Source organism: Rhinolophus sinicus, chromosome 3 (assembly GCF_057876585.1).
Source record: "Rhinolophus sinicus isolate RSI-liver-muscle chromosome 3, RSI-T2T, whole genome shotgun sequence".
NCBI lineage: Eukaryota > Metazoa > Chordata > Mammalia > Chiroptera > Rhinolophidae > Rhinolophus > Rhinolophus sinicus.
The window spans coordinates 39965318-39982229 of NC_142503.1; the positions used below are offsets into that span (position 1 = coordinate 39965318).

General features: G+C 33.0%; 1 protein-coding gene across 3 annotated transcripts in view; it reads left to right on the forward strand.

The window, feature by feature from the left end:
- The window catches only part of IPO11 (importin 11), a 157589-nt gene that overhangs the window by 47186 nt on the left and 93491 nt on the right, over nt 1-16912 (forward strand). For all 3 annotated transcript variants that reach the window (XM_019743722.3, XM_019743732.3, XM_088796520.1), the window contains 7 exons: nt 1016-1106; nt 3521-3568; nt 4343-4448; nt 7104-7230; nt 13030-13063; nt 13260-13300; nt 14523-14639. In XM_019743722.3, the coding sequence (XP_019599281.1) occupies nt 1016-1106; nt 3521-3568; nt 4343-4448; nt 7104-7230; nt 13030-13063; nt 13260-13300; nt 14523-14639 (564 nt within the window). The remainder of the gene's footprint in view (nt 1-1015; nt 1107-3520; nt 3569-4342; nt 4449-7103; nt 7231-13029; nt 13064-13259; nt 13301-14522; nt 14640-16912) is intronic.

The window sequence follows — 16912 nt, forward strand, 5'->3', positions numbered from 1 at the left end:
TATCAAATGTGATATTTGAACTGTTCTCATTGTGAAGACTTGTGTTTACATAATTTGCCATTATTTTTCTAAAAATGTGTGTTAATGTTTTTAGTTTCATAAATTTACATAGGAAACCAGAGATTGTAAATCAGAGAAATTATTAGTGCTTTAAAATTTTTTTAAAAATTCACTGCTTTAATTTTTTTGAAACTTTCTCGAAATTTCAAACATTAGAAAGTAGAATAATATCATGAACTCTTCTGTATCCAAAACCTCACTTATCTGTTATCAACTCATGAATAGTCTTATTTTATATAAATACACCCTCCTCCTCAGTTAGATGATTTTGAAGCAAAAATCTGATTTGGCATATCATTTCATCTGTATATATTTCAGTATGTATATTTATAAGATTCCTTTTAAACATAAAGCACAATACCTTCAACATTTAATTATAATTTTTTTTATATTATGAAACATCTGGTAATTTAGTTCTTAATTTTAAGAAACAAAATGAATCATTCTTTTAATGTAGGTAGCACTATGATTTCTGTTAGTGTTTGTGTTAAAAGAAATACTGCACTGTGTGATGAATTGATTCATGAGTTGCTAAATATAATTAATTGCTAAGAAAATGTATAATTTTTACATGTTAATTCCTTGTCATTTAAAGTACTGAATCTATAAATGAATGTAGTTCCAGTTAGCTTTTTTTAATTTAAAAAATTATTACTTAAAAATCTATATTATTTCCTCAATGTAGTTTTACATTTTTGAGAGCAAAATACCAAATTATTGAAATAGTGAAATACACTTACTGTATATTATGAACAAAATTGTTATAATTTGATTTTATTTCCCTCTCTGTTTACAAAAAATAGTAATCTACTTTAAAAAAACAACAACATCAAGAATTGGAAACATTTTCAGAGTTTTAGATTTTTAAGAATGAGTATTCTTTGCTTTATTGTAGAATTAATCAGTGCACTATACCATTGTTTTCATTAGAAATTTGTGTTTTTCCCCTCTCCAGCCTTGCACTGAAGTACTATTTATAGATATATTCCATGAATATAACCAAACTCTTACTCCTGTACTTCTAGAAATGATGCAAACACTTCAAGGTGAGGTATATTTTGTGATACTTTGACTCTATTAATTAAGGTTCATTGAAAATAATTTGAGTACCTACTATGTACAGTGCCCTATTTCCTAGATCATGTAAAGATACAAATTTGAGAGACACCAAAGGTGTTCTTTTCTGAAGCTGTGGCCTTCAGGTTAGAGAACAAGAATGTTTATAAAAGAAGGCCTTGAGACAGACCTTGTATGTAATAAATTTTGCTACTGTAAACACAATAGCCACATAAGCAGAATAGCAGGCAGTCAAGTATATTGTGTGGGGAAATAGTCCGTCTGTGGGAGCATGTTGTGGGAAGTAGTGGGAGAAAATGTTGAAGTAATAAATGTTAGTCCCAGAATGGTAGCTCTGGGAATGGAGAGAAGATACTGGATTTAAGAGAATGATGAAGTGAAATTTTTAGCACTTGGTCATTGTTGTTTGTACACAAAGAATTAATTCTTTAACTATAACAATGATTGATCATTTCTGACTTTTCTGCTGTACTATAAATTCCAGGGAAGGGCCAGTGATCACATTAGTTTTGTTCATATATTATTCCCAGTGCCTGCAGGCTCAGTAACCATTTGTTGATTGATTGACTTGTGGCAACCAGTTGACTGTGCTGGCCAAGGGAAAGTGATCAAAGATGACCCTGAACTTGAGCGTCTTTTTTTTTTTTTTTTTAATTGAGGAATATTGGGGAACAATGTGTTTCTCCAGGGCCCATCAGCTCCAAGTCAAGTTGTTACTTTCAATCTAGTTGTGGAGGGCGCAGCTCACTGGCCCTTGTGGGAATAGAACCGGGGACCTTGGTGTTATGAGCACTGCCCTCTAACCAACTGAGCCAAAAGTCTGCCCTGGACCTTTAGTCTTAGTGACAGAGAAAGCAGTTATAGTTGTTGGAAATAGAGCTTTACTTTTGGAGTGTGTGTATGAGGAGCCTTGGGAGGAGAAAAGAGATTCAAGGACAGAACCTGAGACTCTCACCTTTAGGCATATTAGGAGGTGAAGACCCTGCAAAAAAGCCAGGTAGGAAACTATCCCAGAGGTAGTGCGGGGGTGAAGAGAAGTATGGGGGTGAATCCTGGAGAAGAGCGTGTTGTCAGAAGTGCCCAGTGCTGTAAGAGGAAAGAAGGCAGTAGAATCTTCTGAGACAGTAAATTATTCAATAGGTTGGAGTAGGAATCACATTGTAAGGGATCAAGAACTGAGTAGGTGGTGATGTAAGGAAGTAACAGCAGGAGACTCTCCTGTAGAGAAGGAGATTGCTGATTGTTATTTGCAGTTGTTAGAGGGTAGGTCACTTGTTAGGCTTTTTTCTCTCAAAAACCTAATAGAGAGATTTCCTGCGTAAATTATAAACCTAGGAGGGAAACTGAGCTATCAGTTAAGTTTTACTGTGGCAATTTTTGAAGATAAGTTGAGTGTTAATTGTGTTTTTATATGGAAATGAAAATACGTTTCATTTCTAATGTATAGTTTACTAGTTTCTTAATTCAGGATTACCGATTCTTAAATTTGATGATATTTATACTGCTTAAGTTACCTTTTCTGCTGAGTTTCGAACATTATTTCTATTTTCTCCCATCCATTTATTTTTTTAAGCCACTGTAGGAAAGTGGATAAGCTATTTAAGTTACACTCTGATTAAGTTGCTGTATGTGGGTAAGATTTTCCCTGATTTCAGAATTTGGTTTTCTTTCTAGCTCTGGAGCAATTTGCTTATTTAGGGCTGTACTTGTTCTAGCTTATTAGACTAGTGAGTTTAAGAATTTATATTTAATAGCAGAAAAGTGCTTTGATAAACTTGGTAGAAATCTTTTTATTTTAAGGAAATATACTTATTAGGTAAACTGTTTTTCATGTCTTAACCATGGTATTTTTGGATAGCGATACAAAGGCTACCAACTTTTTATTCCCAAGTTTCCATACTACATAATGGCTATCATTTTTCTCTTTGCACTTTTCGTTTTGTTGTCACTTTTTATGTACTGTCATAGCCTGGCTCATTTTTCATATTTGGAGCATCTTGTGTGAATTGCCTATTCATGTTCTTTCCTTTTTTTTCTGTTCTGGGATTCATATTTTTATTCTTTTAAGAATTTTATAATCAGTGTATAATACAATAGTTAGCATTTTGGGGCATATATTTTTCTAGAATGTTGCTTGATATTTCATCTTTCAAATATGTTGTAGTGATTTTTAAAATTATAATGTGGCTTTACATGTTGTACCTATGTTTTCTAATGCTGCTGATAACAAAACTTAGACTTTCCCTTTATACTTACATGTATATTTAGTTTCAAAATATATTGTGCTTAACTGAATCAAGAAACTAAAACATTGAGTGTAATTAAAATACTTATTAATAACTAATTTTATTTATTTTTACTGATACGATACTTATTTTTTCAGGGCCCACTAATGTGGAAGATATGAATGCACTATTAATCAAAGATGCTGGTATGTTAAACTAAAGTGATTTAGGGACATTTATTTCTTTAGTAGATGGTGTGTCTGTGTTGTGCAGGTGATATTCTGGGAGAGTTAGGATAGGAGGTTACCTAAAATACAAGAACTATCTGGTGGGGGAGACAGCCAGGTGAGCAGATGATTGTAACATAGTACCAAGTGACGAATGCTCAAGTAGGTTGTAATCAGGTAATACTGTGGAAAACCCCAAGGTGGCTTTGGCGTGCCTCGGGAAAGGCTCCTAAAGAAATATGAGTACACAAGGAAGTGGGAGTTAGCAAGGGGTTGGGGTCGTGTGGGAAGAAGGTTCCTGACAGAAGCAGGAGTACTTGTATGTACAAAAGCTTGAAGGGAAAATGAGCAAAGTTATGTTTTGAACTGGGACTATTTTGATTTAGGTGAAACATAGCGGGTAAGGGGTTTGGTGAGAGATGAGGCTGGAGAGAGGGTAAGTAGGGACCAGATCATAACTTAGTGCATCCATTTGGAAGCGGATGCTATTTTATAATTTGTCTTGTATGTTTTTAAATGAATGTAATTTTCTGTTTGAAAGCACTAAGGAGTATTTAGGAAAAACATAACGTAACTTAATGTTTCTAAAATGTCTGTTTAAGTAGTTTCCATCATTAAATATCTTAGATTTACCTTTATTAACACATTACATGTTTCAAAGTAGTCCCTAGAGCTTAGTTTCTTATATAAGGGCACTTAGCATTTGGCCCAGTATCTGAAATTAAAATTTTTTTCCCCTCAAATCTTCTTTAGTGTATAATGCTGTTGGATTAGCGGCTTATGAGCTGTTTGACAGTGTTGATTTTGATCAGTGGTTTAAAAACCAACTTCTTCCTGAATTACAAGTCGTTCACAATAGGCAAGTATAAAACTTTGTGTTTATTATACACTTATTTTACCATCGTGATTTTCTAATGAAGATAAGGCATTAAGATTGTTTAAAGTTAAAGAAAGTTCTAGTATGACTTAGCTGATAATGTCTAGTGTAGAAAGTAATAAGAGTTGTGAATCTTATGTAACTGAAAAATAAAACAGTTTGTTATTGTTTTAATTCAAATGTGAATTGTAATGTGTTGAAGTATTTGATGTTAGATAAGATAGTTTGTAGAGGAAAAGATATGAAATTTTATGCAAAGGTTAGAGAAGCTGAAAGTCTCTGAATTGTAAAGAAAATTTGTACAAAAGTAAGCTGTTGGAGATTAGCAGGGGTTAGGCCTGGTGTCAGAAGTAGCCTAAACAAAGGAACATTCTGGAAAGGATGGGATCACACAAAACATACTGCAAGTTTTTGGGGAGAGGATAGAGTAGGATGTAGAGACACCGTGGCAAAAAGTATTGGAATACACTTTAGGCCTGTATTGAAGTACCTAATGCAACAGTAAGATCTATGTGACATTTAGTAGAACTTTTGTCCATTATGCTTCATATGCATTTAAGTACTTGCCTAATTATTTCAATTTGGGGTACTAAATGAGTAAAATGGAAGGAAAAAGGTCTTTTAATAGTTTTTATGAATTTTTTCTTAGTTTAAAATTAGAGACTTCAAAAAATTCCAAGAGATATTTTTCTTATTTTGCATTTTGCATTTCTGTTGATGTATTTCTGAAGATGTGGTACCTGTCAGAATGCCTAGCATATAGTCATAGATCAGTTAACATTTCCTGACTATATTAATGAATGGAGGACCATTCCTATATGGATCAGTTTGTATATATTTAGAGCCATAGAAATGTAGAGCTGGAGATGCGTTGAAAGTAATTTTGACCAGTAAGTAGCTATTTATTCTTTCAGTTCTTCAATTATTTATTCAGTCAACAAATATTTTCAACACTTGGAATTTGCCATGTCCTGTAGAGCCAGTGCTGAGTAAGATGGACCTCAACTCTGCCCTCAGGGAGCTCTAGTGAGCCATTGATGGATAGAAAGCCGTCAGCAGGAGACAGACGTGCAGTTTGATTGTCTTTAAATCCTAGAGGCTATTTAGTCCAGACCTGTGAGATCCAGTACAGTAGCTAGGACATATGGCTACTGAGCACTTGGAATTTTAATTAACTAAAAGTTAGAGTTGCATGTTGGCTTGCATTACATTCCTTTGGACAGAGCTGATCTGGATCAGTGTTTCTCACACTTTACGGTGTATATGAATCACTGGTGATTTTGTTAAAATGCAGGTTTTGGTTTAGCTTATGGGTTGAGGTATAGTCAGATTGTGTGATTCTGTCATGTTTCCAGGGTAATGATGCGGCTAGTCCAGGGACCACACTTTGAGGAACAAACTGACCCCTAATTTTACTCTGTCCAGAAGTGACGGTGATCTTAGGATTTGACCTTTCTGAGTTTCATTCTTTCTTTCTGGAATAGAATATTGAATGTGGTAATCTCAAAGATATCAGTCCAAAATTGATGTTTCTGTGGGTCCTTCATTAACTCTACAAAAGTCTTGTTTACTTCTACCTTTGTGACTTGTTCAAACAGTTCCTATCCCTTGGCTTGTTTTTAGTTTTCTGCCCAGCATACTGTTTATCTTAAAGGCCATTCAATCCCATCTCCCACTGTTCTCTTTCTGAAGTCCTAGTATAGAGCTTTAAATTCTTTAATTCTTTTAGGTGTGCTGTGAACTTTTCCAGAGCAGAGGATACTTAACATTTTGCAACTTTGATGAGCAATTCTTTCTGTGGGCTTGATCATCTTATGAGATAGTAGTTTTCTAAAAAATTAGCTTTTTCTCTTTACACCCAGAAATAAGTACCTTGCCACTAAAATTTATATAATATCAAGAAGAGACTTTGTGGGTGGAATTCTATGACCCAATTGTTTATAGCTTTGTTGTTTTTCTCCTTGCCTAAAGAACTGGCAATTCCTTTAGCAAAGATGACCATAGAGAAAGAAATGTATGTACATGTTACTGCAAATGTTTTACAACTTTTAAAATATGAAGTATGATGTTTGATAATCTAAGTCACATTCTAGTAGTTGTAGTTACTACTGGTTCGGCGCCTCTTAACAAAATTAGAGTGTTTAGCTGAAACCAGTGTAAATTTATGTATTTCCTGTAAGCATAGAAAGCTCTCACAATGTTCCAAAAATAATCTTTATGAGATTAACAGAATTGGAATTGGAAAATTGAATACATAAGCTCTTTTGTTATTATTTTTTGGGTCTCTCCAGCCTTAGGGTTTGGGACATTAGCTAGCTGTGCCTGTTTGGATTAACTGTTTTTGCTTACTTGAGGAACAGAAGTGGACTTGTTTTTTATGTCCACCTCTAGGTTGTAGTTCTTTAATACAAAGTAATCAGACTCACAATATATCTGCCTAAAAATTTTTAATTTTTTAGATCAGAACTTTATTGTTAGAATTTATACAGTGATCCATTTAGAAGTAGCTTTAAAACTTTTATATACAAATGTAGATTGCTTTCTTACTACATTTTAGATTTAAGTGATAAAATATACTAAGTGAAATAGACTTGTTGAAATACTTTACATTTTATTTTCATGATTTTCCCTATTTAGGTACAAGCCATTGCGACGCAGGGTGATTTGGCTCATCGGTCAGTGGATTTCTGTGAAATTCAAGTCTGACTTAAGACCCATGTTATACGAGGCAATTTGTAACTTGCTTCAAGACCAAGACTTAGTGGTATGTTGCTTAAATGTCTTAAAAGAGTTATTTTAAGTTTAACCTATGTTAAACTTCAAGTTCAGAAACAGTTAATATCTTTCTTTAGAATAGAATTTCATAAATTTTATAATATCAGAGTCCACTGGGTGGAGTACATTTCTATCTGTGATGGTTGCATTGAAGTTTCACATTAGTGTTTGATATAGGGGAATGTAAGATAAATTGAGTGACATTTTTTTAGGTATTTGAAATATTGTAATTTTTTCCTCAGTGCTTAGCAATTTGACTTATTCGTATGAGATATCCAATTTTTATAAACTAAAACTTGATCTAGGCATAATGAATAAACATTTATAATATTTCAGTATTTGGAAACTTTTTTGTCATAAATGTTGGGAAATTTGATTAAGTTTAAGATAAGTGCTACTCCAAAATTTTTCACTTCTAAGCTTATGTCTGACTCATTTTTATCTTTAAAAAGAGGAGGCTTTTAATTGTTTACATTTTAAAAGTTAAGAATTATATCAAGAAAAGAGAAAAAAAATCAGTAACTAGTGGAACAAGGACCTATGTGCTCACCACCCAGTTTTCCGTATTATCATTGGAATAATTTTTCATATATATTTCAAATATTTTGTTTAAGAAATAAATCATTACAAATGGCAGTTGAAACTCTGTACATCTTTTCACTCTTATTCTGTTATCTTTTTGTTGAGTAAAGCTTTTTAATTTTAGTGCAGATTTATTGATTTCCTTTTTCTGTTCTTTTTGTTTCATGTTTAATACATCCATTTTCTTCACTCTTGGTCCTTCATTCTAGCTGAAATTTTGGAACATGATGTGAAGTAAGGTTCCACTTTAGTATTTTTTTTTCCTATGGAGGGCGCAGCTCACAGTGGCCCATGCGGGGATTGAACTGGCAACCTTGATGTTATTAGTACCACGCTCTAAGCAACTGAGCTAACTGGCCACCCCCTACTTTTTTATTTTTTTAAATAAGAAGAACAATGCTCTAATGTTTTATTGAAAAATCCATGAAAAAAAACATCTACTTGCCGCTCCCTGTTCCTCTTAGAATATATTTCTGAGCAGATGCGGTGCTTATGGCAAGTTTCAGCTTGAGAATGCTATTACAACAGTGTAAACAGAATGACTGAGATTTAGGTGAGAGGAACCTTCTTTTCCTAGGACATCTGATGATTCTTTAACCAGAATATTATATATATATATATATATATATATATATATATATATATATACATATATATGTATATATATGTATATATATATATATGTGTGTGTATATATATGTGTGTATATATACGTATATATAAATATACGTATATATATATATATATACACATATATACACACACACACACATATATATATATATATATATATATATATATATATATATATGGCATATGTATGGCTTCTTTGGGATGTAAGGCTTTGGAGCCAATTATATTTTTCAGTTTTGGAAATTATACGTAAATTTTTTTAAAAAGACTTTACTTAGGTTATTTGTGCACCTTTCAATAAAACAAGTGGTAAGCTACTAAAAAATTAACATTCGAATACTCTTTCAACCTTGTGAGAGTCTATATAAAATGTAAATTGTGGTTCAAGCAGAAAATTTATAGTTTGGGAGTGGGCTGTGTTGGAGTTATTGCCTATCAAACAAAGAAGTGGCCATCTTCGTGGGCAGGTTGAGTGCCAACATAGCAATAGCGAATTTTCAAGATGGTAAGCCAGTTAATGGAGTTTACGAAGGGACTTTCAGTGGCATGTACATGACGGCAGTGAACCCTGAATGTACTGGGGAGGTACAACCGGGATCTGGGCAGAGGTATTTTACACAAGGTGCATTGGCAGTTGCCTGTCTTTCCACTGTTGTGCCTTTTAGGGGTCTCCCAGTTCTGTCAGTCTTTCTGTCTCACTGTTTTGATTTTGTTTTTCCATTTGCCCATCCTTTGTGTCTCCAAAACACTGCTACAAGTTGTTAACTCTGGGTTAGTCTATGTTTTCACAAAATGAATTCTGAATTCACTTGTATTCAGTGAATATAATTTCCAAAGGAAGTATCAAAAAAAAATCTGTGTTTGACATCAAAATATGAGGCTCTAAAACCAGGAAGAAAGGCAGCCTTAATTTAGTAAGTTTCCTATAGTCAGTTTTGGGTTTGTACTCCTATATCGAGTATCATCCATATTATGTGAAAATGAGCTTCAGAATTTTTTTTTCTTAAAAGGAGATGAATAAATTGAAGGTGCTTTTTATCCTTTTAGGAAACATATTTACATGTGTATTCCAACAGAAATACATCAAATTGTGTAACTGAGTGATCTTGGCTTTATTGCAGGATAGAGTAAAAAAAAAAAAACAGCACTATAAGTAGTGCCAAGTGGTAATACTATCAATATGTAGATAATATTATATTAGTATCTCTTATGCCTAGCATGGAGTCAAGTCTTAGAAAATGTTTACTGGGAGCTAGGAATAAAAGATTATGAGTTTATGAAGTCATTATTCTATTTCTCTTTAGCATATTACTTCCTTTCAAGATATTTCTTTCTGGGCTGTCTTATTCCCGTTTTCCTGGTGTTCTCAGTCCCCGAGACAGTGTCGTTCTTTTTGACCCCAGCACCAAGCTCACTGCTCTAGTGTGTGAAATTGCCCTCACTGCCATGGGCAGGCTGTAGAAGTGGGCAGGCATTCATTCGGCTTCTTCACATCTAGAATTCAAATCAGCTGACGCTGGGCACAAAGTGTATCAATACTCACCTTTGTAGCAGTTTTCTCTGGAAGTAGAGTTAATCTGTGGTTTCTTCTCCTTCATTTCTCTATTGCCCTCATGCTTTCTGGGATCCTTTGAACAGTTCTGATACTTTGATGGCATTTGTTCACCACAGTATGGAATTAGCTTGGTATCTTTTCAGGAGTTTTCTGAGGTTTCAGCTGGAAGTATAGGGTAGACTCACAGGCTGAGTTCATCGTCTGATTCCAATCTGGATACTTAGGGTTTCATTCTCCTTCAGAAGGTTTGGATGTATTCTGTGAAAACTCATGTTTAGAGTCTTGTTAAGAGGAATTTTTTGTTTTGTTATTTTTCTTGCATTTATCAAGTGTTTATTCAACAATTAGTGTCGTAGGGATTGTGTTAGACTTTCTTTTACCAATCTGTCACATTCCCCAGCTCTTCATTCTATAAATTCAGGTTCTGATTTTTTCCCCCATTACTTATGAATCACTGTGAAATTTATTCTGTCTCTATGCAGTACTTATTTCTTTTATAGCTCAGGAAGTGCTAATTTTGTTCTTATTTTACTTGTCACATTTTAAATGCTCCTCTGTTGTCTTAAACTCTATGTGCTTTTTGTTTTCCTGTATGATTTTGCTTCCTATTCTTGCAGTTAAACTAGAGTGCAGACAAGTCATCTCAATTCATTTCGTCATCTTCTCTGCATGTAATACTGTACTGACTTCCCTTTGTTAGGAGGGAAAACACAGTTTTCATTCAAGTGTCTCTTTTGTTCCTTATACTTATTTGTGTAAATGTCATGGTTATGGGTTAAGTATGTCTCTGGACCTTTTTTCCCTCATCCTTTTGTGGAGGAAAATTAAGAGAGATTTAAGGGTTGGTGTGCTGGCAATATGATTTTCTTTTGGGGGCTTTCATATCCTGGCATTTATGAATTAAATTCTTAACACAGTGCCAGTTGTATGCTCACATAGTACTAAGTGCTGAAAATGGAAAGATGACATTTGTCCATGTCCTCAAGGGGATTATCGTGTCTTGAAGCTTTTCATGTTAGCCATATTTGTTAATAATTATTTAATATCTGGGTGTTGTTTTCTCCCCTCCTTGATTGTAAGCTCTCTGAGGGCAAGGACGGAGGTGTGTCTTACAATGCCCTGGAAGGGATAATTACTTACTGAATATATTTTTTTATGTTAATGTTGTTTGTTTATTTTTAAATTTTTAAAATTAAATTATTGGGGTAATATTGGTTAGTAAAATTATATAGGTTTCAAGTGTACATTTCTATAATACATTATCTATATATTGCATTGTGTGTTCACCACCTAGAATCAGTTCTCCTTCCATCACTATATATTTGATCCCATTTACTCTTATCTACCACTCCCCTACCCCCTTAACTCTGGTAACCACTAAACTTTTGTCTGTGTCTATGAGTTTTTGTTTCTCTTTGTCTTGTTTCTTTGTTGCTTTTAGTTTTATATCCCACATATGAGTGAAGTCATATGGTTCTGAACTTTTTCTGTCTGACTTATTTCACTTAGCATAATAATCTTGAGATCCATCCATGTTGTTGCAAATGGCACTATTTCATCTTGTTTTGTGGCAGAATAGTTAGTATTCCATTGTTTATATGTACCACATCTTTATCCAATCATCTATCAAAGGACGCTTTGGTTGTTTCCATAGCTTGGTCACCCTAAATAATGCTGCAGTGAACATTGGAGCACATATATCTTTATGGATAAATGTTTTCAGATTTTTGTGGTAGATATCCAGGAGAGGGATTGCTGGGTCACATGTTAATTCAATTCTTAATTTTTTTGAGGACCCTCCATACCTTTTTCCATAGTGGCTCTACCAATTTACATTCTCACCAACAGTGTATGAGGGTCTTTTTATTGAATATTTTTAATCACATGATTATGCCGTCTTTTGTTTAGGTCATTTCATAGTAGAACACTTGACATAGTGCTTTGCATGTATTAGATAATATGCAAATTTGTTAAATCATTTAAAATCTGGAAATATTTACATTACTTTTAGAGAATGAATAAAAAGAAAAGGCAGGTAAGAAAGTATCTGTACTCTAGGGTCTTGGAATCTATGGATTTGGCAGTAGAGTACCTAACATTTGGTGAGCATGCCTAATCAGCATTTCAAGACCTCAGAACGCCCTGTAAAATGATTAAAACTGTTTTATTGTGAAATATGGCTGTAAAGAAAGAACCAGTTGCTGTTACAAGTGTGGAAAGTGTAGCATCTAAGTAAGTAAGGGCTCTTAGCTAGGAAACAGAAGTTTTAAATATATAATTTTGCAGAGTAGAATATAGAATTTAGTCATGGTTTGAGTTCATTTTACTTCATATGGAAACTATGAGTGTGTCAGCTTGCGCCAATGTAGCTGATCCACTCACGGTAAAACTTGAAAGAAAGTAAGGAGATTATGCTGTCAGAATGTGGTTTTCCCAGGTAACATGCTGATATACAAAGCAAATATGATTTAGAAAGGTCAAGAGCTTGTGAAAACCTTTCTGTATTAACTTGGGGATTTAGAAAATCTAAGAATATATCTTATAATATTTCAAGGATTTCCTGTAATAGAGGTTAGAGATGGGAATTTGTGTTGTTTCTCTTTCTCCCTCTTTTCTCCCCTCACTCTTCACTTACTCATCTTTCAGCTTCCCCAACCCCACCCTGTTTTCCTGCTTCTCCTCTCCGCTTCTCAACCTTCCCTTTCCCTTTGGCATCACCTTCACACATTCTCCACACACTTAACGCAAACTGTTTTTCTTCCTGGAAGCACCCACTGGATTAAAGACTCCTTAAGCAAATTACAGGAAACTGAGAAGGGTGGGAATAGGCGCTACTTTACTTTTTCTAGCCCTTGATAAATAAGGAAAGTGTGCTTTTGTTTCTACATGTTAATATACTTTGTGATTTTAATATTAACAAAAAGATAGAGTTATTTGAAATTAGTTTTTTATCATTTGGTATTAATGATATTTAGTAGTTCTAGAATGGTTCAAAATTCATGATATACTTTCTTTTAGGTCCGTATTGAAACAGCTACAACTCTGAAGTTAAATATCCTTAAAACAATTTTAAAATACTTCATTGTGAAGAATTTTATCACTTTAAAAAAACTGTTAATTATTTTGTTAAATCAATTTATGAGATAGTTTAAAATATAATTTTTGATTGGTTTATTATATCTGGTTTTTATATATATTTTATCTTGATAAATCTCATATATTCTCAGTATTCCTTAACTAATCTTCACCTGTTGATGATTTTGAGTTTAGAACGGATCAGTTTCTACCGGTAAGAATATTCATTTCTAGGTTTTATAACGATTTCTGCTTAAGTCTTTTGAATATTAAGTGTTATTTTATAGCTGAAATTACATATATGTTATTGATTAAAGCAGAATTTAAAATTAGATTATTTTGGAAATAATTATTTTTATTGGTAGCTTTTATTTGAATCAGTTCGCTTTTATTCTGCTTGGTTTTGTTGAGCTATCTTGTCATCTATTTTGGAGTTGGCTGCTAAACTTTTTGTTTTGTCACGGTTATAAAATATGTGTGTCTGTTACTTTTACTTCTTAGATTATCCCCCCGTGCTGTTTGTGTATGTATGTCTGCATACATACTAGACTGCAAATTACTTGTAAAACAATACCAAGTTGTACTCATCTTTTTATTCTTTACTCAACTCCCAGCACCTAGCATGGTGTTTTAACATAATTGGTATTCAGTAAGCACTTGTTAAATATATCAGTAACATTGGAGCAGTAGTGTTTATTCTTAAGAGGAGTAGGCAAGAAGAAAGTTATATGATAAAAATATGTATATATTTCTTGCGGGGAAACTTGTAGAGCAGAAATTTTCTTTAATAAAGGAATCACTAGATATTTTTGGATGAGAAAAATATGTTTTAGAAGTCTGTATAAGAATGAACCAAATATCTGAAAGAACAAGTACTTATTTTATGTATCTGGCATCCTGTGATTTGTTAATTCCTGTAATGATTTTTATAATGTGGGAGTTAATCACCAGACATAGATGATTTGTTTTCGATTTCCAAATAAGATATATTCTGTCATTGTTAGAGTTACAAGTTCATGCAGCATATGTTAAGGGCCACATCAGACAGCTTGTATGAGAGTGCAGTAATTGGTATTCCTCTTGCTTTGACGAGTAGACCTTGTGCAACAGCAGGCATATATGGATGAGCAATCACAGGGCACTGTTAATAATTAAGCAGTAAAAAATTTAAACACAGAAAGTTTAGACATAATTTTATTCTGAAAACATTGTGAATGAGTTAAATTCTAAAGTGGACACATTTAGCAGCAGTAAAGAAAAAAATCAGTGTCCTAAATATTGGCAACTGGAACAATTTGTAGTTATTTAGGTCATGCTAAGGTTTTGTCTTTTATTCATTGCTGTGACATTGTGATTTAATTGTATTTCTTTTCTGTCTATATGTAAAGGTCTTACATTTCTATTTTGAACCTTTTTTTTTTCCTTTTGACCTGCAGTATTTGGAAACCATGTTCACACTACTTTTTCAGTTACTGCAGCAAGTTACAGAATGTGACACAAAGATGCATGTTTTACATGTCCTTTCTTGTGTGATTGAAAGAGTCAACATGCAGGTAATTTTGATTTAAATCATGAAAATAAATGTCAGGAAAGTAAGTAGAATATATGTACAGTTCATTAATATCTTTGCTTTTTATACGTTGTTTGAAAGTTAGAACATTCATTAAAATGCTTCTAACTCATAGATTGTGGTATCAGTTATGTGTTATTCAAAATCTGACATTTTTATAAATGTTTTTTAAAAACGACTTAAGAAATTTAAAATTTAAAAATTGGGTCAGCAGTTAGAGGGGTTTAGAAAGTAGAATTTTATTTCTCTTATCAGATTCAGTTTATACTTAATAATACGTTTTAAAATTCATTGTGTTTGAGGGCTTAGCCACAAGTCTGTCAGCAAATGCAAGTATTCTCAGAAGTCTGTTATTTTTACCTCAAAAATTAAGTATTTGATTTAGCACACATTATATCCATGTTTGGTTTAATGTAAAAGTGACATGTGAAGTTCTTAACACTTAAATTATTATTTAACTGTCAAATTATTCAACTTCCCCTGTTACTCCTAATCTTTGTGGAAAGTTGATAGTCTTGGAAACCACACTATAATTATCCTGTAATTTCTTATACCCTATTGCACCACTGCATATTCTTGTTTGAAAGCACCAAGTAAATCTGTGAGGTACTAAGGAAGGATAACTTGAGGTGGAGTTCACAGAGTTGGAGTTGACTTCTGGATCTATTAGTGAATTCTGACACCTTAAACCTGTTTATTAATTCTAAAGCAGTTGATGACAGTTGCTCTCAATTATTGAATGACAACTTATCAACTTCTGTGCCAAGTGATTTGCATATATTTCTCATTCAATCCTCACAGAGACCTTTGGGTAGGGGGTTAGAACTTATCTCTAATAGTTTAAGGAACTAAGAGACTTTAAGGAACTTGTCAAAATTCAGTCCAATGTCTGGACTGAATTATTTAAACCAATAGACTGAGTTATTTAAACCAATGTCTACAATGTCAGTCAGGTATCTTAGTGGCATTGCCCGTAATCAGACTGAACATTATGCAACCCACTGGCAGTTTTTGAGTCACTGTTAATCATTTTGAGCCAATGTGGATCCTGGTGTCTAAAAGTAGTAATGTCTTAATAATTTTCTTAGCACTTGGAGTTCTCATTACTTTATTACATTATTTTACTTTGGTATTGGTTTACAAATGTTATTGAGAGAGTTTCATCATTGAAACCGTGTTTTAAACTCATTTCAAGCCCCTGTCTGCTGTTTAGCTTGGACAAGGTGTTTCTGTTTGTTTTTCTTAATTTTTAAAAAATTGAAATTTAATTAAAAAAACTTATTTAATTTTCATTTTTTTATTTTTAAATTTATTTTCCAGTCAGAGTTGACATGTATTAGGTTCCAGTGTACAACACAGTGGTTAGACATTTATATATCTTATGAAGTGATTACCCCAATAAGTCTAGTAGCTTGGGCAAGCTGTTTAACCTTGTGTCCTCATGTATAAAATGCTAACGATAATCCTGACCTTACGTAACTCATGAGTGTGAAATGATTACAACTGTCCAATATGCTTTAGATCACTATACAATTGCAATAAATTATTGTTTGCTTAAAAAATTGATTATAGAAACAAGGTTTGGTCATTTTTATAACCTTATTTAGATACCATCTGACTAATAGAACTTTTTAAAAGATTTTTTTTTGTAGAAATGAAATTTCTTACCTGCATCTCCCAAACCTCTAACTAAACCTTTTCCTCCAAAAGTTTGAAATTTGTTTTGCTTAGTAAATTCACAATGCTTTTGTTTCTATCCATACTCATCTTTCAGAACACAAATAGCTAAAGCTGCTCAGATGCCTATATCATCAGTAAATAACAATAAGATATAGTTAACAGTACTACTTTTGTTTTAGGAAATGGGTACAAAAAATGTTTCTAGTAGTCTAATTCTTTAACTTTTTCTTAGTTTAACCTTTGAACACCACCACCGTCTTTCAGATACTAAATTTGATTTTTGACAATTAGGTTGCACACATTTTGAGCCATCTTACAACAGTGTCTTCTGCACAGAATAGTTTAATTTTGAAGTTTCAGTGAAGTCACCATTTTTGTACCATAGTGTGTAATTATTTGAAGATCATATTTCTTCTACTTTTTGAAAAAGTAGTTGAAAATCTTAAATTATTCCAGTGCAAGGATCCCATAAGTACATAGTCAGAAAAAATATGTAATTATCACATGTAATGTTAGGCAGACAGTCTTTCAACTTACACATTTCTGATGGAAAAGAAGAAAATTAAAGGGCCTGTG